General features: G+C 34.9%; 1 protein-coding gene across 10 annotated transcripts in view; it reads right to left on the reverse strand.

The window, feature by feature from the left end:
• SSBP2 (single stranded DNA binding protein 2) overlaps nt 1-24,688 on the reverse strand; it is a 309,851-nt gene that overhangs the window by 13,267 nt on the left and 271,896 nt on the right. For all 10 annotated transcript variants that reach the window (XM_059063307.2, XM_067031245.1, XM_067031247.1 and 7 more), the window contains 5 exons: nt 16,373-16,408; nt 14,527-14,581; nt 10,621-10,691; nt 7,751-7,829; nt 5,395-5,423 (listed from right to left, as the gene is read on the reverse strand). In XM_059063307.2, the coding sequence (XP_058919290.1) occupies nt 5,395-5,423; nt 7,751-7,829; nt 10,621-10,691; nt 14,527-14,581; nt 16,373-16,408 (270 nt within the window). The remainder of the gene's footprint in view (nt 1-5,394; nt 5,424-7,750; nt 7,830-10,620; nt 10,692-14,526; nt 14,582-16,372; nt 16,409-24,688) is intronic.

Consider the following 24,688-nt stretch of genomic DNA (forward strand, 5'->3'; position numbering starts at 1 on the left):
AGGTCACTGTTTTGATAAATAGTTCCCTTTGCTTCTACATGTGGTTTACATAGTAACACGACTTTAACCATTATTTTTATATGAACCATAAGGGAAAAAGGAAAATGGTTAACCATAGTTAAGAACAAGAGAAAGAAATACCTCAGGACTTGAGAATTCAGTATGTACTTGTACAGGAAAAGGAGGCTCAGAGGTGGAGTGATTTAGAACCCTTTCCTATCATTTGTCTGAGCAGATTTATTTGAAACATTTAAGATAAAATGGCTGATATTAGCAATCTAATCAAACACAAAGTTAACAGTATACTGCTTTATATTCTATTTAGGTTCGCTAGTCTTGTTTTTGCTGTGCGATTTTAGCCACGTGAGGTCATCTGATACTCCACGTCGATAGGGAATACAGAATGGCAGCAGCGTGTAAAGCATGCTCACACAGGATTGCAACTGTGACTAAGGGATTCTTGAAAAAATAAACTTCAAGGTTAAAAACTTTTACTTGTTATTTCAAATGTAAGCCAGGTTTTAGAGTTTTTTCCTGAGTCGTTGCCATTTTATATTTTGTTTTTGAATAACTTTTTAGATTTTTTAAACAAAATTGCTCTGAGGATTTTGACTAAACTAAAACCAAGTTAGGCAATAAACATGAAAATGTCATGAATGGGTTATCCCCAGAAGAATACGTGCTATTTAAAAATATGCTTAAACTGTAAAGCAGAGACAGGTAGATGAGCTGGTAGAAATAGAGCTTGTATCTTGTCCTGCTGTGCACCCCACAGGGAGGATCTGAGAACAGGGATCCTCTGAAGTCCGTAGGAGCTCCATTTGCCAGCGAACCCCAAGAGCTGGGGAACCACAGCTTAATGGCATAAAGAGGATTCTATGTTTTTTTTTTTTTTTTGGAAAAATTTTTTTTCTCTGAAAATGTTAGTTTCCCAAGTATAAAGTAACTGGACTTTGAAATGCACATGGATAACCTGATTTCCTGGAAAAAAAATTAAGTAAAATTGAAATGTAATTAACTAAGCTATAGGTAACTAAGCTACAACTCATGAATAAAGTTATTAATCAACTGTGTCTTGAAAGTAGGAATGATAATACTTACTTAGCTCAAAAAAGGGCAAATTTATAAAAACACTATAAGATTTACCCCAAATCTAGAAGTCTTTGGTGAAGGCAGATTTGTCATTTCACACATAATGGAGAAACTGGCAATCTTGGAATAAAAAATCATCTAACATACTTATACAGGGGTATTTGAGCATGTATTTGGAAGCTGCATACTTTTACATATTCAAACAGATATATGAAATGAGCCCTGTCCATCCTTGCGTAACAGTCACACTCCTAGCCTTAAGTACGTGAGGTGCCCTGAGAGGAGCGTCATATCTCTGACTAAACTGGGGTGCTCCCAGACTCTGCTGCACTTTTGCCATGTATCATTTCTTTTTTAATTTTTGAAAAAAAGTTTTATTGTAGTATAGTTGATTTACAATGTTGTGTTAGTTTCAGGTGTATAGCAAAGTGTGTCAGTTATACATATACATATATCTACTCTTTTTTAGGTTCTTTCTCCATATGGGCCATTACAGAGTATTGAATAGAATTCCCTGTGTGATACAGTAGGTCCTTATTAGTTGTCTCTTTTATATATAGTAGTGTGTATATGTCAATCCCAATCTCCCAATTTATCCCCTGCCCCTTACCACAGGTAACTATAAGTTTGTTTTCCACATCTGTGACTCTATTTTTGTTTTGTAGATAAGTTCATTTGTATCCTTTTTTTAAACTCCACATAGAAGTGGTATCATTTCTTAATTTGCAATTCTGAAAGTTTGGCTACCTTCAAATTGATTCCTGACTCAAAGTGTTGATTTAAAAATATTTGAAGTTTGAAAGCAACATTACAGTAATATTTAAATATGTATAAAACACTTCATGGTGTTTCTGTTTTCTGTGCAATCTTTTCATAGCATGGTGGCTCAGCATTAAACTTTTTTAGGGGGCAGTGGTGGTGGTGTATATGAGAACATTGAGAGGCAGGTTAAAAGGACACATCAACACACAAAACTGAGCTAGTATCAGATATCTGAAACCTGTTCCTATCTAGCTCACTGGGTATATTTGAAAATCATGAAATGACAGAACATCTTGAAAAAATCTGAGGTCATCTCTGCAAAATGTTGTGAAAACAACAAAAGTTGCTCAAGGAGGAGTCTTAAGGAAATTGTGCTGTCCCCGGTCCCTGGGTGACATGGTGAAGATATAGCTAAAGATATACTCAGTATTGGTATGTGAGGAACAGTTAAGACAGTGGTTCCAAACACCAGCCCAGAGCAGGTTATGACGGTGGGTGCCAATGAACTGTGTGTATGCTGCATTTAACTGTAGCTATGTTTGTGTGCAGTGTCTCCAGTAGATTTCATCAACAAGGCAAGAATATAATGCACAAAAAGGGCATAGGTTGGACAAACAACTTCTTAAAATGGAGTAAGAAATTTTAAAAATGTAATACTGATGCTTGACAAAATACAGGTTTAACTGGAGAATTAGGAAGATGCAGCTAGAGACCCAAGAGCAATTTTGAACACAATTGCTAAGCAGAAGTGGTTAAGATCATCTTCTGATTCACAAACAAGAATGACTAGAAAAAGAAAAGGATGAAAAGGAATGAGCCCAGGAAATAAGAGAAAAGGGAGAAGAGAGCTTCTTGAGATGGCCGGACATGTGGTGGAAAAGGAAGAAGGTGGGGAAAACAAAGTTAGTGACAACTTGCATAGCTTGGAGTAAAAGGATGAAAAATTCAGCTGTAAGTCTAAAGACGTAGGGAAAAAATAATTGGGAGGGGGGTGTAGAATACGTTTGATGCTGCTGATTAGAGATAAAGTGACAGACAAGTGGAGATGGGACAGACAATAGTGGTACCATCACCCAGACAGCCTGGTTAGAGCCTGGAGCCAAGGAAAGAGGAGCGGGGGCAGGGCAGAAATGAGATGCTTAGGAGCCCATTTGAAGGTGGATGCAACCAGTCATTTCTAGTACATTGTTAAGTGGCAAGTTTATTACTTGGGCATAATTGTTTTAAAAAAATTTTTTTTCTTTATTTTTACTTATTTATTTTGGCTGTTATGTGCGGCATGCGGGAGGATCTTATTTCCCTGACTAGGGATCGTACCTGTACCCCTTGCAGTAGAAGCGCAGAGTCTTAACCACTGGACAGCTGGGGAATTCCCTTGGGCATAATTCTTATGTCAATTGAAATGTACTTGAACTTTCCTTTGTAAAGTTTTTCCCTATTGTATTTGTTTGGTCTCCTTAGTTATACTGAGCCTCTTGAGGGCAGAGACCATATCTTGTTTGTCTTTGGAATTTCATAGCCCAGAATAATGCCTTGGCACATTAATGTTTACTGAATGAAGGAATTCCTGCCAAAGTACAAACCATTTGAGGGCAAAGATTATGTTTGTATTTAAAGAAGTCTTTTGTATTTCCCCATAGTGCACAAGGCAATACTCAGTACATAAAAGTACACAATGGGTGGTCAATTAATTCTTAAAGAATAAACAGTAATCACTAGGCAAGAGAATGTTATCAGCAGCAGGCACAGTGTGGTGGAAAAACTTGCTTCTGGCTATAGGAATGGGAAAATAAGCATAGAAGGAATAGCAATAGATCTGATATGAGGGCAGATTAGAAGATGGTATTTCATTTGTCATTATGGCCCTTAAAATTTTTTAAAGTGCTTTATAAATTACAAAGTACATTCCCATATAGAATTTCATTTACATCTATGTAGTGTACAAGGTTATGTCAGTGGAAACTTCACGAAGACGGCCTTAAGCAATCTGGATGTTCCCGCCTTTGTGTAATGAAGAATTATCTTTAGACGTTAGAATATGTTTCTCAAATATAACTTCAGACATTTTACTGTGACCACAAAGCACAATTCAGCCAACATCAATTGTTAAGATACCTAAGACAGCCAATACAATCACGGTCATCTGGATTGTAAAGGTGCTTCCCAGAAAGAAGGCTCTAACGGTATTATACAATGAATCTTATTTTGAAAACAAGGTTTTTGAAGGCTTACCTAATACTATTTCTCACAGAGGTAAGATGGTGCCGTTTGTATATATCTATTTTTAGAAAAGAAAAAGATCTTCCTGATTGTTTCTAAACACAGACATCCAAAGTGCATGAAGTTCCTAGGCCATGCAGCCAAGCGATGCAGATACAATGTCAGAATGCCAATTAAACGCTCTTTTTTTTTTTTTTTAAGCTTGAAGTCTTAATTTATAAGTTTCTATAACTCAATTTCATTTTATTTTTCTTGGCATCAGGAATTTTACTTTATTATACATGAATACAAATTCAAAGTAGAATTAAAAATGAAGTCATCCTTTAATGAATTTCTGTATTTACTGATATAAAGCAGACTTCTAGTGGTAGTTAATAATTAGTTCTTATCAGCCATTCTAAATATACTTTTTTTTTTTTTTTTTTGCGATACGCGGGCCTCTCACCGCTGCGGCCTCTCCCGTTGCGGAGCACAGGCCCCGGACGCGCAGGCCCAGCGGCCACGGCCCACGGGCCCAGCCGCTCCGCGGCACGCGGGATCCTCCCGGACCGGGGCACGAACCCGCGTCCCCCGCATCGGCAGGCGGACTCCCAACCACTGCGCCACCAGGGAAGCCCTCTAAATATACTTTTGACCCACAGAGAAGTATTTTAAAATTCATCATGACCTAAAAAGTATTTAGGTATTCTTCAAAAAATATACGGCATCTTAGCAAAGGATTAATTTTAGATACTCAAACGACTGACAGAGGAAAAACAGACATGTGCTATTGGAAGGGTCACTTTCCTACTTCTATTAATATAATTTTCCTCTAATGACTTTCTTACTCTATTTTGTGGAACTATAATAATGATTGAGGACATCAGCATTGCCTGATAAGAGTTTGGAAGACAAATGAGATGTATAAATGCAATGCCCTTACAACATATAATAACCACTTTTTCAAATTTACCTCTTTTCATGTTGCTCTAGATTTCTTTACATTTTCAAAAGATTATCTAAAGTATGTCAGTTTGCTTTACAAATGCATAACATCATAATGTGATTAAACTGATTATTATTTGCTTGGGTATCAATTAATCATGTATATCACATCCTGTAAATGAATCCTAGCATGCTTTGAAATATTCTTAAAAGACTAATTTTACCCTTTCCCACAGCTTATATGCATTAATATTTTAAACTTCTACTTAATTATATCTGGCCTTCTACTTTCAAACTCTTTAAGAACAAAATTCATAATGTTATTCTCAATCTTTATAAGAGTTCTTTGTGGAATAAAACACAGATAAAAAACAATACACAATACATAATACTCACCTTGGAAATACTGTCCATATCTCCTGAGCCTAAAACAAAATATGGAAAGAAAGTCTTTATTAGGTAATGATTCTATCTGTAAATTAAATACTCCTTTAAAATAAACAAATGTAGTAATGCAGTACACTGTATGTATTTTGCAGTGTATATCTCCTGGAGTTTTGAGTCTCAAAAAATTACTTTTCTCTTATACTGTGTGGTAAGTAAGTCATCATTTGATGGCAGATGCAAGGAAGAGTTGTACCTTTCCTTCCCAATCATCTACTTTTTTTGGTAATGGCAGAATAAAAAACTATTGCTATCATAAATTCCTGTAAGTGAAACAGTAGACATATATATCCTACTCAATTCAAAATTTTAAAATGTGTACACTAATACACATGTGTATGTATATATTTATAGATATGTAAACAGAGAGCAAGAGAGAGAGAGAGATCTCTATTTTCTGAAACGATGCTTCTGTACATCTGATAAAGTACAAAACAGGCATTTGCAACAATACCTGACAAGATTATGAACCATGTTTTACTATAATAACCAAAGTCAAAGTATAATATTTTTAAGAAAATTTTGGCAGCAACAAATATTCATGGCAATCCATCAAAAGTAAAAATGTCTTCAAAGTGTAACATTGTGGTTTTATTTTAATTCTTAGGAGAAATGGACAATCAATACTAATTTCTTACTTAAGAAATTGAATCATAACTTAGGTAACAAAGAAAAATAATCATATCCTCGCCACAATTTTAGCTTTATTTTTAACTATTTAAATAATTTTCCTGGCATAAAAATATTATAATATTTTAATAGTACAGCATTCAGCAGACAGTCACAAATAAAGGCTTATTAACATTAGTTTATAAATAGGCATAATGTTAAATACTGAATGTATATATGCAATTATGTATCTATAAATATATGCAACAATATTCATTATAGATGACAAGTATATGTGAAACTATTTTGCAAATTCTGTTCTAGTGAGTAATATAACTGAGAATCTTCTCACCGTGACCAAATGCCATCTTTTTGTGAATGAGTTTACAAATTAAAAGATTGGAAAGTAAATTATTTTGCAATAAATTAGAAAGTAAAAGTCTAGAATGGTGCTATCCCCAGTAGAACTTAGTGTGATGCTGGAAATGTTTCCTTGTGCTGTCTGTTACAATAGCCATTAGCTCGTGTGACTATATGTACTTGATGTGTGGCAGTGCAACTGAAGAACTGAATTTTACATTTAATTTGATTTAGAATTAAGTAGTCACACATGACTAGTAACTACCATAACTGGACAGTGCAAATTAACATTTTGAAAACTAGGCAAAACAAGCATGGATCCTTAAAAGCACAAAAGTCTATCAAAAAAAAAAAGTCATTCAAAGTGTTGTAAATAATTTTTGATGATTGAAGTTACATAGCTTTTCGAAGTATCAGAGGATGGTATTTCCTGACCTAGGGTGGGGTTGTGAAATCCGTGTATAACCTGAGTTACTCATGGCATAGTTTCGCCAACGTAAGTAAAAGATGGTTCTTTTTCAAAAGAAAAAAATTATCATAAACCTCCAACCCCACTGTCAACTTTTAAAATAGTTTATGATATATGATGATGATAAACATACAAACATAAAATAAATGTCTTTTTTCTCTTGTTTTGGTTTTGCATTTGGCCTGCCTACATATACAGTATGCTGTGTGACCAGGTCAATTTTGTACCACTTGTCTCTGTTTCTCACTGTTGTGAAACTTTTTGTTCACCTTGCAGATATTTGGCTTCATTTAGTAAGAAAACATCATTTATGAAGTATGTTTACAACCATTATTTGCACTATTTGAAATCAGCTTTATCACAAACACAGACAATGTGGGCAGTGTTCTCTCTTAAGAGAATCATTCAGATTATCCAGAATATGATTACCAATTTTACTTTTTAAAAAGAGACAAACATTAAAATGCAAAAACAAAATCAAGAAATTCTTGCAGAGGACTGAAGTTCCTCTGAGACTGTGTCTACAGACCTTTGGAGACAGTGGGTTTCACTGTGAGGATACCATGGTCCTCTAGGTGCCCAAAGCAGCAGTGTCTCCTTTTATCATAAACACTCAGATTTTGATAAGTTAAAGTAAATACCTGTGAATATAGCTAGGTTAGAACAATTCTCACATATCTGATTTTCCAAGTAGTCTCTAGCCATCATAGCGAATATCCTATGGATTAAACTATCAGTTGTAGATAAAAGCTGAAGCACTTCAAAATGAGTTCCTATACAAAGAAGAACTTTGCAAATCATGATATTCACTATGTAGAATTAAGGTTTTGTTTTGAATTCATTTCTGAACATCAGATTTAATATCCTTACCTAAAGAGCCATTCATGTGATGTGACTCCATTCCTCCTAATCCACCCATGGGACCATCTGACCCAGGGCCCATTGGAAACTATTTAAAAGATGGAGAAAATGACTGTGATCACATTGAAAACAATTGTTCATCTCAATGTCACAATACCTATCTTTAACACTGTAAAACACTTCTATAACTTATTTTCATTTCCAAATTTGTAGATTATTTTCCTAGATTTTTTCCCAGCCTTCTAGATTCTCTAGCTGGACTGCTACTTCCCACATTCCATCTTCTCTATGTTCTAGATCTTCAGGCTAATCCTCATTCATATCCATATTTTTCTTCAGATATCCTTAACCAGAAAGCACATATATTCCAGTGCAAATGAGAAGATAAGTATTCTATGCTACTGACAAATGTTGCTATTATAAACCAGAGGTAATTCTTAAGAAGCTGCTAAAGGGAATAACTGAACATTATATGCCAACATTAACATTTTTCTTAGCAGACAATCTATCTTTGTTCAAATGGACATGATAAATAATTTCATCTTGCAGGTTAAATACATTTAGCTCCTTGGGGATAGCTGAATATAGCTAAGTCTTCTTGGCAGTCTCAACTATGTCAGTTCAATCACAATTAGGCATTCAATAGCAGTTATATTTAACATTTTTTAAAGTAGTGATACTTCATTTTCAAGTGAAACCTTACATTAGAAGCCTAGTACAACACAGATGTAAAGAGATGTGCTGTGGTAGAGTTGGTGGTGGAGAGCCCATGACCTGCCCGCTTAGTCTCTCCCTCAACTGCCTGGAATACTTCTAAGGAAACTCAGACCTCAGTTTGAAGACAGGTTATCTATAATTACCTTATGTTTACAGTTAAGATAGATTACTGAAAACACTTATTCTTAAAATTTCCCATGCCCAAATCATTTCTTCCATGTTGTATGGTGCAGAATACTGAATGTGTTGCATGTATGTATGTGTATAGATGGGATTGTGGTTGTTACTAATCATGTAGGCTTTGGGGGAAGATTGCCCTGAGTGGACACCCTGTATGCCACCGACTCTGTGTGGAAAGAAGATAGCTTTCCATCACCGTGCTCACACAAACCACATGCTTATACATTTTCACAGGATAATGCCAATTCTGTTGCCTAAAATTTTGTTGCCTAAAACACATGGATGGATTTGTTTTTTGGTGTTTTTTTTTCAGTAAACAACTTGGAATATGCATCCCTCTAATGAGAGGTCAAAGAAATTAACTTTGAACTTACTGTTGTTTTTCAGGTTTTTTCAAAAGCATAATTTAGATCTGGGCTGAGAAACTGGTGCCGGTGAGGCCAACAGCCTGTGAACCTCCTTGGTTTGGTCCTTTTATCCGGCCCCCACTGTGCTTTAACCAACACTAAGACTGTAGGTATTATACTTGAAGCACATAATACTGCCGTCCTAGCCCTCAGCAGGCATTTGCTTTGACTACCTCTGGCTGAAATGAATGACATTTGGAAGAGTGACATATTCAGCTTCTGCTTCTCTTGAATCTCTTATCTTTGTAACAAGTAAGAGAACCAGAATGGAACACACTTGGATGATATCAGTTTAGCTGTCTGCAGAAATGTCTTCAGTACCATATGCTCCTGGTTTCCTCCCTTATTCCCTCCCTTTCAAATATCAAGTTTTAAGATATGAAATTGCAGTATGAAGAGCTTTTCTACATTTGTGCTGCATTTCTAAAATGAACATTGTTCATGATCATATTCAGTGTTCTTTAAAATCTCTGTGAAAACACCTTTTAGACATTACTGACAGAAAATTGTTTCTTTTTCCTGAAAAATAATTTATTTGATTATACAAAGGGAATACTGGTAACTGAAGGCAGTGCTGCTTAACAGAAATAATATGTAAGGTTCAAATGTGAAGTACGTAAATAAATTTAGATTTATTAGCAGCCATGTTTAAAAAGTAAAATGAAACAGGTGAAGTTAATTTTAATAATTTTATTTACTTATATAATCAAAATTATCAATCAAAATAGTATAAAATTTTAATGAGCTATTTTATATATGTTTTCATATTAAGTCCTCAAAATCCAGGGTGTGTTTCATACCTGCAGCACATCTCAGTTTGGACTAACCATATTTCAAGTACCATAACATACTGGACAATTTAAAGTTTCCCTTTGCTGTCCTCACTGCTAGGAAGCACAATTATAATATTTCATCCCCAGTTTTTGGTATACTTTTGGAAATTCTTTATATGTGTTTTGATTTTTCTTTAATTTGAGCTACCTTTTATTCATATATATATGTATTAACTGTATTTTCTTATATATTTTTAAAATATGTAGTCTTATAGATATCATTTTTCTGTACGCATTCATGGAAAAATCATGACCTATGCTTTATTAAGTACACTCAAATTCTTTCTGTAGAACTGCTTCAGTTCTATATTTAAACTCCAGATTTCAAAATTTAAAGAAAAACAGGCATATTCAACTTCCTAATTTAGTTTCAAGTTTATCAGGAAAATAAAAACAACCACCTGAAGAAATTAGTGATGTGTGAAAAAAGGTGAACATATGATTATACATTAACTGTCACTTTCAAATAGTCAATATTAATTATTAGGTATTCGAGATAAAATAAGGCTACATATCAACATTTTATAATTAAGTTCTGTTTTACATTTACATTATATTGGTATGAAATCTCTTGTTATGTATGTTATATATTATGTTTTTTTCCAGCCCAGAACATAGAATTTGATTTTTTGATATCCAGTAAGATCCTGGATAATAAAATATAAAGCTTAAACAGTATCAAGGAAAAGGAATGTTTGAGTCTTCAAATACATTCCAAAAATTTTTAAAAATGCATAGTTACATTAGGCCTGTTAGGTCCAGGAGGTACTGCATTCATTAAAGTATACATGTTGTCTCCAGAGTTGGTTGAGTCTGAAACAAAATATTACTGAATTAATATCTTTCATTACAATCTACGCCCAAGTCATCACAAAGTAATAATCAAAGATGATCTGGACACTTATGCATATTTATAGCTGCAGCACTCGAAATAGTCATTACTAATGTTCAGAAACAAATATCTGTAAGTCATTTTCTGACCCAAAAATTAAATTTCTGAGGTTGTAAATTAGGAATATCTACCTAATGAATAATCACTTGAATAATTCAGATCAAAAAGAATATTACTTTAAAAGTCTAAAGAGTTACTATAAATTTTTTCTCCTTTAAAAAACATGGTATTTTTTTATTTCTCTAAGCAATTTATATGTATACATATAACAGAAATCTCTTAAAATTCAGATTTAGTAGCTTTTTACTTATTATTTCCTTAGGCTTCTTATAGACCAATTTAAAAAATAGTTTATTTAGCTAAAAATTAATAAAAGCTGGTGGAATATCCTGGCTTAGTTCCCACAGAAAGATATTAGAACGAGACTATACATCTGGAATGAAAATTCTCTTGCTTGAAGTAAAAGCCAGCTTCCACTAGTACAACTTTTGACAAAAATATTTTCATTCATTTTATTTTTGATTCATTATAATAAAAATAACTGTAGTGTATATCCACATAAATATATGTAACATTTTACATTTCATGTCTATTAGCTAATCCTAATTAAGTCTCTGAGTATATGTGTTTATAATGTATAGCCTAGAGTGAAAGGCTTAATATTTTATATTTAGGAACTATCAATTATAAAATGCTTTTCTATTTTTCCACAATTATATAGTTCTCTTAAATATAATGTTGCAGGCCTCTATTTTGAAAAAGATGTTTTTCAAATGTTTTGTACTGATTCAAGGCAGAAGATAAAAATTAATTGAAAAAAAAATTATTTGCTTTCCCATAATAACGATAGAGTGAGAAATGGGCAATTACTTTTCCTCTTGTTTTGTGATTATTAGACGTTAATTTATTATTTTAGAGTAGGTTAGATGCCATTTATACTTTGTTTGTAAACAGTGATCCATAAACCTAAATATTATTTTTTACTTCTAGATTAATACATCATATTGTTGAGAAAGTTGAAATGCCCACCTCTGGTTGACCTCTGTTTGTTTATACTAAGCTCCTAATCTACTTTTGTGGCCTTAACTATTTTTACATCCTTATGTACACTACACTCCTGTCAACCCAGGCTACTTGTTCTTTCTTGCACATGATCATCCTTTTCTATCACCTTATTTTTGTTCTTTCTTCCTCTGAGCATCTTCTCTACACAATCTCCGCTTACTGAAATTATACTCTCACTATTCAAGGCCCATTGCCAACACTACCTCTTCCATGAAGTTTTCCCCTGATACTTAAAAATGTGAGTGCTCCTCTACCACTGAATTCTGCTTTGCATTATAGTTAATATTTTGTATTATTTTTCCCTCCTGCTTCAAACTAGGTTATAATTTATTTGAGAGGAGGAAAGGGACCATATCTTACTCATGTTGTGTACTATAAACAATAAATATCTACTAACTTAGATTCAATTCATGGCATAAATTCTATCCCATAAAAATGTATCTTTCAGAAAAGCTGGAATTGCTTTTTTTTTTTTTTGTGGTATGCGGGCCTCACTGTTGTGGCCTCTCCTGTTGCGGAGCACAGGCTCCGGACGCGCAGGCTCAGCGGCCATAGCTCACGGGCCCAGCCGCTCCGCGGCATGTGGGATCTTCCCGGACCGGGGCACGAACCCGTGTCCCCTGCATCGGCAGGCGGATTCTCAACCACTGCGCCACCAGGGAAGCCCTGGAATTGTTTTTTAAACACAGGAAACCTTCAAATGGTTTTTCACCTTTATTAGCCTTACTAATTTTACTTAACTAATTTTAGCAATTAATTTGAAAGGAAAATGGGCTGTATATTTTAAAATATGCGGAAAGAAAACTTTATTGCTTTTAAGACCAATCAAATATAATTGCATCTGAAAATGAAAAAACATTGAGTGAATAAGGTTGGTATTTTTTAGAAAATGTCTGATTTATTTTTATACACAGAAAAAACTTTAGATATTCTGGCACCTATTTTTTGGAGAGTGGGGGATATTGGCTTCATATTAGAGGACTGACTGTGATAAGGGATGAGTACATAAAAGAATAGGCAGAAAAGCGAGCAAGATATACTGGTGGCAATTTCTGGATTGAAAGGAAGAAGTGATCAGATTACTTATCACCTGAAAAGTTTAGTGTTACTCCAAAAACTTTCTTTGAGTATGTAGTGAAGTATTTATTAATCACATGCTACCTTCATAAATTAAACCTTAACTTCACCAAAAGGATTGCAAATGTGGGCAAGATGTTCAGTTCATATACTTCTATCCTCAATGAATTTTGTTTCACTTCACTGAAGATGTTCTGAGGACAGAGATCCATGAAATATTTATGATAATATTCCAAAGAGTTAGTGAGGCAAAGTAAAATTTTGAATTAATCATCAAATTTATGCTTTTTCTGAATTAAAGATTCAAAACTTAAAAATATTGATTGGTATGACTAATGATATTTAATTTCAAACTTCTGTGTACCTTAGATTTCAACAAATTCGTAAGAACATACAAATTTAACAGTGCAACATAATAAAAAAATATTTTCTAATTATAAAAATTTCCCATATATTTCATTACCCAGAAGTTAAAACTGACAAAGTCTTAGTCTATTTCTTTGTTATCTACTTTTTAGATTTCAGGGTAATATATTTTAGTTTTTATTGGACATGCCGTGCGGCTTCCGGGTCTCAGTTCCCAAACCAGAGATCAAACCCATGCTCTATACAGTGGAAGCACGGAGTCTTAACCACTGGACCATCAGGGAAGTCCCAGATTTCAGGGTAATATATTTTAAAATAACACTGTGATCATATTGTATTAAACCATGAACATTTATTTCTCCGTGTCATTAAAATTTCTTTGATAATAATTTTAATGGCCACATTTTAGACCATAAAACATTAATTTAAAAATATCACTAAAATCAGATTAGGCATGAAGGTTGTTTCTATCATTTTACTATTGGCTATAACAAATGAGCATCATTCTACATGATTCTTGGATTGTACCTCCAATCATTTCTAGTAGTAGGATTATAGTGTCAAGTGGTATGAGCTTTTTCACAGCTCTTGCTACATGTTGCCAGGAGCTTTCTAGGAGGGCTGTGCTACCATTAGAGGCCTCAAGACACAACACATTTAATAGTTTGTATTAAAGTCTCAAAGGAAAGAGATACTTAAAATAACTACATGACTCCAGGAATATTAAAGTATTTTGGTTTAAAAGGTTAAAAAACTTTCCCCACTACATAGTGGGTTAGCTAACTAATACATACCTATAGACGTGTAGGATAAATGATATTGTAAGCACGTCCACATCATTCTTAGATGCTAGATATGGTGGGTCTGATTTGCTGTATTAAACCTAATGGATCCATGTATTTCATGTGTTACTTATGCAGAATTTTTCTTAAGTTGTGAGATTTGGATCTTTTCCACAGTCTCAAGCAAACTTTTAGTCAGATAAATTATTGGGCAATTCATACAGATCAACACAGTTTTCATTATGATTAAATCTATTACCTACACAACAGGAGTTTTCTAAATGCTTAAAGTAACTGGACAATAGTTACTTAAGAACACTATTTCTTCCTACTTGCTACCTCTACTCAACTTATGAAACCACCAATGAAGTAAAGAATACTACTAACTTTCTTTCATAACAATTTCTGTATTTTGTGATTTTACTCTAAGAATCAAATGCCCATGTGGCTAGTTCGATTACAATACCTGCTGGACTAGGCATGATGGGTGTTCCTGGTGGCCCTCCACCTCCTGGAGGACCCTAAATAATTACACAAAATTTCAGTAAAAATAAGGCATTGCATTAAACAATATAAGGAAAAACAGAAGTTAGACTTTATAATAATCCAGTTTGAAAACAGCAGAGGAAATACATTTTCTCCATAATTTATTTTCTTTGAATGCACAATCATTTCAATGTTATGCAAAATATAATTTAGCTTAAATATGTTGAGATTGTTTTTGACAAGTTTCCAAAAACAATGAGCCTGTAACGGTGATTTATGATTCATGGCTTAATGACATCAGATATAAGGAGGTTAAGGAGAAACCATTTAATAAGGCCTTTACAAATCCCATACAATAGAAATCATTCATGTGTATCTGTGATTTAGTTTACTGTAATTTTCTTACATTTTTGTATCACTGGTTTTTATAGGCAACTGAAAATCAAAAGATATTCATATGTTTAAAAAAATACATTGATGCTGTTTCTTTTACCAGCATCAACTGTACCTTCAGCACTGTACCTTCAGCTATCACATCAATTAGAAATGAGAGGTAATGCTGACTGATGTGAGGGTTTCTAAGGCTGTAGGTACACAGTCAATTTGAAATGGATGTTAGGTGACTCAAGTTAATTCAGTTATTTCATGCAACCCAAATGGATAATTCAGGCAATGAGTTTTAGAATGTTCAGACTTACAGTAGTCAAATAAACTATTAATTGGCTAAATTTCTGCTTCATTTGGAGGGCACAGACATAACCCACTAATTATTTCAAATAATGTATGTATTTCTGTTTATTAAACAGCTTAAATTTACTTTCAAATAAGTCTGTTATTTCATAAAACTATATATATCAAGCTTAATTTTAATTGACTTTAAGAAAAAGTAGGTTTTACTCAAACTTTTTTACTTTCATAGAGATTGTGCAAAAACTTAGACTTGCTTAGCTTGTATAGCTTAAAGGAATATGAGCACTAAGTTCACAGGTCCAAAACAGCGTGTGCTTTTCGCTATGCTCACAGATCACTGTTTCCATGGAGGGTAAAATGAGTGTTGATCTTCTTCCTAAGTACTCCTTTCTTCCTACTCAGGTTAACCACCACCTCTGAAAAGTTCTTTAGGAAAGATTTTTCTTTTTACCGTTTTACCCTTGCTACTCCGTTAGGCATTTCCCTCTAAATATTATAAGCAAATTATCTTTTATGATGGCCTTGAGATACAGCAAGGATTATAATGTGATGATGGTTAAAAGGTCATTTGCAAGTTCAAGAGGTCACGTAAAACCTGCTAATTTGACGAATGTAAATAATTGGAAATTTTTAACATGTACTAAGGGATAAGAAGAATAAGTGGTCTCGGTTTCTAAGAATGAAACTAGCCCTCCTCCTCCAAATTACTAGTCATTATTCTGCTATCTAATTCTCTTTGTGATTAGGAGAAAGTTTAATGTCTTCTTAGACTTTGTGTATGGCAAGTGGGGTGGGGAGGGAGTGTAGATCATTCTGAAGAACTACAAATTCAAGCATATCATTGCATAACTGGGATGGCTTTCTTCATGATTGGACAGTGTATTGCAATGGTTTACAGAAACATATGCTGAAGTAAAACACAGTACTCAGGGCAATTTTGGCCAGATTGATAACTGTTTCACTAATGAACATCAACATATGTACTGAGGTTGGCAGACGAAACAACTCAATACAAATCAGATGTTCATTTCTTGGCCAACACACAGGGGCTCTTCTTAACATCTGGACAACTATTTCATTGCCCAAATAGAACATAACATCAATTCTTATGAGCAAACAAACCCAAATATACTTACTACATAATTCCCAGGAGATGCTGAGGAGTATGGTATCTGGAACATGAACAGGACAAAAAATATACATATTTTGATTCATGTGGCAGTAAGGAGACTGACCTAAAATGAATCTATTTTCTAACTTTTGTCAGGGTTTAAAATTTATCACAAAGGATAAAGGCATTTATATATGTCTGAGTGCTAGAAAACTCAATAAAATGCAGAATTATCTTGATTTACAAAAAAGAGAGGATTTTAGTCAAGAGAAATTTAGAATTACAGCTTCAAGTTATACTGATTTCAGGGCAGTTGTACTCACTGCTTGATACAATGACACTTATTTTGTAATTACAAAGATATATATTTGTGCAGCTAAAAACCAGAAACCAGAATTTTTCAAATAGTAGTCTTTACAGATGCAATTTCTAATTTATGTGCATTCTGGGATACATTATTTTTTTTTAAGACAGGTTTCAGGCTACTATATTCATGCAGTAGTCAATACTTGATATAAAAACCTCACTTTACCCCCCCCTTTCCTTTCTAATTAGCTTCTAGAAAACAATATAATGAATGCAAAAGATTTTGTTTTTGGGTCAGATATGGGTAACATATTCCCTTTCCCTTCAAATCAAGCTCCTAACTAAGCTCTTTTCTAGAGATTAGAAGGTATTAATATGACATTGCTATGATAATTTAAGAAATGAAAACTGGAAAACATATATTTAAAAATAACCCCTTAACTGTGGATATTAATAGAGAAGTTAAATCCAAATATTCTTTTTTCACACAAGCTCACTAGCTTACATCCTTCTGCACATCCAGAAGAGATATTTTTGCCTTATTCTGAAAAAAGCCAGTAAATTACTGTCTTCTTGGAGTAGGACAGCCAGGGCCAAAATAGGACCTTAAGAGTGGTGAAAAGATTATAATGCCTCTACCTAAATGTTCCCTCCACCCCAACTTTTTCCTGATAATTAAACATGAATAATATGAAATAATAAAGTAAGCAGAAAGAAATACAACAAAGTTATGGTTTTCCTTTGATTTTAATATTGAGCTATTTGAAAGCTCTCTCCTCATCGTTTGGTATCCTTGCTTTGCCTTAAGCACAGACCACAGGTGTCTGAGCCTCTGGTTGGTCCACCTATGGGTAACTCAGCACTGCAGGTGGCCGTTACCGGAGTGTCCAGTATCACTAGTGGTGACGATCACTTCTATGAGTATGCGGATCCCTATGGCAGCAGACATTTACTCGACTTGGTGAATGAATATAGCTTTGCTCTCTAGGGTCCTCTGCAGTTCATGATCTACTATCCATCCTCTGCTTATTATTTTAAACATGTGCACCTGCCCTCTCCAAATCACCAACTTATCTGTTGGCTCCAGTTTTCATCTCCTTACAACTTTAGCACCTGGCTCATGTTCTTCTGCCTCTATTGCTTACCGACATACTTAAGCAACTTCAAGATATGATCTAACCACTCTTTAGATCTCTGGAATTTACACTCACTGCCTTTCCTTTCCAATATACCCCCCTTTTCCATTTCTGAGCACGAATACATCCTAAAAGTTTTTGCACAGAGATCTAAACAACTTTCCTGACTGACATTTTTCTTGTTCCTCATGGCACTCACAAATAACATTCTATATTCCAATCAGCATCTTATCCCATCACAATTCTTCTTTATAATTTTGGCTTACACTCACTGTTTCTACCTCATAATCTTTGTTGCCCTCATTAAGAGAAAGGAGGATTTGGGCTCCTACCCCTAGCACTTTATGGAACCTGCACTCTTGTAAATTACATCAGCATCTGCCAGCCTAGCCTGAGAAACAAAATATGACAATGTAGGTAGAAGTACTGTGTGGGTATAGAAGACGTATTTGAGCTGGGCAGCTAGGACTTAGAGAGGGTGGGGGTCCATTAGAAAGACAAAGAGAAGGATCAGCATTTGAAAAAGAAATGTGAAAGTACACAGTTTATTAGGGAAATGGTATATGTAATTTTACACAGTTGCTGTAGTATGGGATGTATAGGGGATTGTGGTAAATGATGAGGCTGTATGGTCAGACTGAATTTATGCTGTTGGAAATAGGGAGTCACAGGTTTTAGAGAGACATGTTCAAATTTATGTTTTAGTAAGATAACTCTAGAGGCATTATGGAACATGAATATAATTTAGGAGACCATTGCAAAAAGTCTAGGCAAGAGATGGTAAAAAGTGTTCCAGGCAGGGCTGATTAAGATAAGTAGGAGTAAGAGAATTTGACAGACTTTTCACAGATGTATTCCGCAGGGCTTGATGACAAACTGGGTGTGGTGGACAAGGGAAGGGAGAAGTTAAGGTGATTCTGAGGTTTCCAACTTGCTGACTGGGTGGATGATGGTGCTACTAATTTATATATAGGATATTTAGGAAGTGGGGAACAAGTTTGGGGAATACCTGACATGTTGAATTGGAAAGCACTAATAGACACTGAGTTAGATCTGATCAACAGATATTTGGAAACAGAGGTCTAGAACTCATTTGAGATCAGGCCTAGAGATAAAGCTTCAATTGAGTAAATTTACATTTCGTGCTGGGCACAAGACTTTAGGATTTGATTAGATTTAGTGATAGTTGAAAATGTTAAAATAAAAAAAAAAAGAAAAAGCCCAAGATTGGAATTAAAGAACATTACCAGTTAAGAAAGGGCGGATAATGTGACTGGAGGAAAATCAGGAGAAAATATCTGATAAAAAGTCAAGCAAGTTAGACTTTCAAGAAGCAAGGAGTGAGGGCTTCCCTGGTGGCGCAGTGGTTGAGAGTCCACCTGCCGATGCAGGCGACGCGGGTTCGCGCCCCGGTCCGGGAAGATCCCACATGTCGCGCAGCGGCTGGGCCCGTGAGCCATGGCTGCTGAGCCTGCGCATCCGGAGCCTGTGCTCTACAACGGGAGAGGCCACAACAGTGAGAGGCCCGCTTACCGCCAAAAAAAAAAAAAAAAAAAAAAAAAAAAAGAAGCAAGGAGTGGGGGCAGCTTGGCTAGGAAATGCCTAAACTGGGCTTATTTTTGAGCTCTGTCAGGCTCAAGTCTTTCAACCTTTCTGTGACACACCTAAGAATAAAAAATAAAAAGGAATATGCTAGTACAAATATGGAAAAAAAATAAACATTATTTAAATGAAGAAAAGAAATGAAGAGACATTTAAACAAAACCAAGGTGTCAAATATTTCAAAGGTCAGGTATGATGGGGACAGAAAATAAGTCATTATTTTTGGTTGGTAAGTAGAAGGTCACTAGTAACCTTCAGAAAAGTACTTTTCATGGGAATTGAAACAGTTGAGAAGTCAATTCAATCAATCTTCGTCCATCACCTGTTATATTTCAGGCACTGCACTACCACATAGTAATGAAACAGAAAAGAGGATCAAGGAATTCACTGCCCAGGAGAATGGTGGTGAGGGATTCAATGTGTGAGAGACACTGGATGGTGGTTTGAGACTGAGGAAGGGTTGAGAGAAGTTTTCTATCAGTTGCTCCCTCCCAACTCTAGAGGAGTGAAAGACTGGGGGTTTTAAGGTTGTCTTGGGATTTTGTTCATTGGCACGGTGTTAGGGAAAGTTCCAGCCAATGGAAAGGGATTGACGAAAACTCCTTTAGAAAATGAATGAGCAAGATATGTAGAGACATCAAGACACAGAATAAAGAGAACAGATAAAATAGTTAGCATTGAGAAGAACATTTCTGAGACAAGCGGAAAGAAAAACCATTAAACGTCTTATAATATTGGAGGTAAGGGTAGAATTTGAAGAAATTTGAGTCTAATGGTGTTTTGTTTTTTTTTCCTCTATAAAATATGAGACAAGTTTAGCTAATAGAGAAGGGGCCAAAGATAAGAAGTGCAGGAAAGGCAGGCAACTAAAGAAGAGTTAAAAAAAATTGCTGGTCACACATCAGTGAGGACTCAGCAGAGGTTGAAGGTTATAGATTTAAATTATAACACATTATGTTATAATGTTCAAAGACTTGAAATCACCTTCAACTTCTTCACTTTCTTTATCCTCAAATCCAAAAAGTCACCAGGTATTTTTGATTCTATGTGTGACATTTATCTCGGCCATCCTTTCTCCACTGCTTTCACCTTAGGCTCTGACAACATTTTATAAGGTCTGTTACTATACTCTCCTAATATTGTTTCCCTATGTATCCATTTTATATACTATCTTCCTAAAACACAGCTCTGTTCCACATAGATGATAATTCCAGATTTCTCAGCATTCAGAGCCCTGAACACATCATGGTTTCATTTTTCTTTTTCCAGGTTTGCCTTCCAAATCTATGTTCCCAGCCACTAAGAATCTAATAATTTTTCTCACACATTGCCTGCATTTCCCTTTCTCTTTACTTTTGTCCAGGCCTTTCTCCACCTCTAGTGACCAGATTCTTCCCAATGTAATTAATCTCCTCCCTCCACCCCCTTCCCATATGCTATACAAAATAACCATTAATATGAAATGAAAGATGAAAATGCAGATGTAGAAGATAAGCAAGACCAGAGAGGTAGAGGATCACAATCATAGAACAAGAATCTCTTATTTGACAGATGATAAAATTAAGGGCCATATGTATTGTCTGGTTGAGCTAGACAGAAAATTCAAGAGCTGTGACAACAATCCAAATATTCTGAAATATTCTGACTCCTAATATCCATGACTGGTGCTGTGGTAGGGGGAACAAAAGAATAACTAGAAGTTTTTTGGCTTCATTAAGAAAATGATTAGCTAAGTAGCTTTATATTTTAGCTAAGTAGCTTTCATCAACTGTGAATTTCAAAACTACCTTAAAAGCACTGAAATTCAGTTCACTAGAAATCACAAGGGGGACAGTATCTGTGTCAGTGTAAAGTTGAAAATATCCTATTATTTTTTAATGCTCTTTTAAAAAAATGAGCATCTATTTGTACAGGGCAGAGCCTATTTGGAGTAAAATATTTGTATTTCTCTTAGGCTTAATCATTGTAGTAGACCCTCATTTTTCCTTAAACGGGTATTCTCTTCTATCTGTCCAGCTAGTGAGTTGATGAATACAATGCTATACTGAACGTTTGTTGTTTCTGCCTATCACCTCTTTTGCCAACAATTCCTTGAATTCTCTTTGAACCCATACCTCCCTTATTTTTCCATGTGGCTCAGGTGGGGCTCAGGAAGTAGGTGTGTGACCTAGGCCTGGCCAATAGAGCACTGTACATAACTGGTTCATGAATGAGTCTATGTACCCAAGCTAAGTGAATCCAGTTCAGTTAGTTATTCCCAATACCTGTGCTTAACTGATAGAGTTGCGCTCTTTTGTACTCAACAGGGAGCTGTGAGGATATAAATCTGGAGCTTCACGGGGCCTTCTTGCCAGATGAGTGGAACAAAGGTAAGCAATGAATAGAGGCAGTGTCTGATGATGTTATTTGAATACTTGGAACCAAATGTACCCCAAAGCAAATTTATATCTGGACTTTTCAGATACATGATCCAGTAATATTCTCTTTCAATATGAGCCTAGTTTGGTTAGTTTTCTATACCTTGTAATCAAGTGTCTGCAGACAAAGCTAATTAAGATATTTTTGATAAAAGTGCTTGCTACTTAATGATTAGAACTTGCTTTATAGTTCAACCCAAATGCACAGTTCTTTGTGAAAAACATAAAAAAGAAAAAAATCGTTGGCAGACTTGTAAATAAGCTTCCAAGTAAGAATCTGAGGCCAGTACTGTAATGCTTAGAGTGAAGGAAGTTAAAAAATCATACTCTTATTTTGAATTAAAAACATAAATCTGTCCTAAAAATGTTTCTCCTGCTGCCATGCAAAACAGTGCCAAAAACATTTTTGATCAAAACACTTGTATATGACAAAACTATGTAAAGATAAAGATTAAGCAGATAAATAAATGTATTGTGGATAATGGTTGGTAGATTTCTCACTGTCAGAGAAGTGAGGTATAAACCTGGAAAGCAGAAAGTCTAGAATGAACTCTGTTGTACTGAATTGAAGTTGAAGCACCAGTGTGCACTCACGGGGTTTTTAAAAAATTTTATTGGATTACAGGTGATTTACAATGTTGTGTTAGTTTCAGGTGTATAGCAAAGTGATTCAGTTATACATGTACATAGATTCATTCTTTTTCAGATTCTTTTCTGATACAGGTTATCACAGAATATTGAGTAGAGTTCCCTGTGCTATACAGTAGATCCTTGTTGATTATCCATTTTATATATAGTAGTGTGTATATTTTAATCCCAAGCTCCTGATTTATCCCTCCCCTCTACGTTTCCCCTTTGGTAACCATAAGTTTGTTTTCGATATCTGTGAGTCTGTTTCTGTTTGTAAATAAGTTCATTTGTATTATTTTTTAAAAATCAGATTCCACGTATGAGTTATATCATGATATTTGTCTTTGTCTGACTTACTTCACTTAGTATGATAATCCCTAGGTCCATCCATGTTGCTGCAAATGGCATTATTTCATTCTTTTTTATGGCTGAGTAATATTCCACTGTATATATGTACCACATCTTCTTTTATCCATACATCTGTTGATGGACATTTAGGTTGCTCCATGTCTTGGCTATTATAAATAGTGCTGCAGTGTGCACTCATGGTTTTAATATGTAGAGATACAGAAAGATATAGATGTGTGTGGGTGTGTGTATATACATACATCTGTATCCTAGTTCTGTTGGTTGAGAGGGTTAGAAGCTAGATCACTCCAATGGGTTCTAAATACCACTCTCCACTGAAAGGAACCAGGGACCCTTAAAAAATGGCTGTTTCGAAGGCTAAGGCTGGGAAAATATGAGCTTCAAAATGCTCAAAGAATAATAGGGACATGTCAAAAGGACAAATGATCCAGGCTGAAAGGGTTTTAACTGGACAAATCTGAAATGATTTTAGTATTAAAAAACCTATTGGACAAGGTAAGAATCCACGAGTACATCAGATTACATGAATTATTGGAGAAGAAAGAAAATCTCTTATAGTAGAAAGTCAACTAGTAAGTGGAGAAGGAAAGACAGAATTAGAAAATAGACATTTGGCAACCAACATAGCAAAAAACCGATTCAGGCGAGATTCATCAATGGATACTAAACGTAGCAGATTAAAGTACAATCTTTATGATAGTGTCAAAGTATGTCTTCACAGGTTGAAAATTACAAAGGGAAAAATAGTAATTTAACAAGCTAGGAGAAACCTAACAAGCATCATCTAACTAAGTGCAAAGTTAACATCACAAGTAATAGATAAATCACTATCATATGCCCCCTAAAATGACGCACTGAGCAAAATACAAAATTACTTCTGTGGATTCCTGCCAAATATATATAACATGAATCTAATCATGAGGAAGCATCAGCCAAGACCAACTTATGGGACATTCTACAAAATAACTGGCTTGCAGTCAACAAAACTCCAAGTTTACGAAAGACAAAAGGGAACTGTTCCAGGTTAAAGGAGACAAAGAGACATGACAAGATGAGTGCAGCAAGTGAACTGGGATTTTCTTTTGTTACAAAGAATATTGTTGAGGCAACTGGTGAAATCAAAATAAGGTGTACAGCTTAGAAAATGGATTACATCAATATTAATTTTTACATTTTGATCCTTATACTATGGTTATGAAAGATGTCTTTGTTTTTAGGAAACACAAAGTATTTAAAAGAAAAAAAAGTATATAAAACATATTTGGAAACAGCAAAAACAAAACCACCAACTACTTTAATGTGCTGCCCTGAGGAGCCAGAGGCTTACTGTATTGATAGCAAATGAAAAGTATTTGTAATTTTAAATACGGACAAAAAGTCCAAAGAACTTGGAATTCAAAATAATACAGATAAATTGTCACTACAACATAATCAATGGTGTTTAGAGGAAAAGAATCTCTCTTTAATACTTTTGCTTTGTTTCATGTAAGCCTTATGTTTTTGCTAGAAAGTCATCAGTTGTCTTTGGTTTTTTCTTCTCATAATCTATCATATTCAGAGGAATGCTTTTCCTTTCTGTGCTCAGGATGATGGCTCCTTTCTTTTTCCAAAGAGAAAAGTATAGGTGTTCCTTCACAACTTTTCCCTATTCAAATTCTTTGGGGGAAAGTGTACCCATATGTGGTATATATTAACAGAAGGGACTGCTTTAACTTGATTATGTGCCTACATGTGTGCTGGCCAAATGCCCGTTTCACAGTGGTTGTTCAGTAGGTTGATATGCACAGCTCCTTCCCTAACACCTAGTGTTTAAAATAATGCAGAGGGTCTGCCCTGATATAGTACATTTTCCTATCCACGTGCTCGGCTCTGTGAAATCCC

Source organism: Kogia breviceps, chromosome 4, assembly GCF_026419965.1.
Source record: "Kogia breviceps isolate mKogBre1 chromosome 4, mKogBre1 haplotype 1, whole genome shotgun sequence".
NCBI classification, from domain to species: domain Eukaryota; kingdom Metazoa; phylum Chordata; class Mammalia; order Artiodactyla; family Physeteridae; genus Kogia; species Kogia breviceps.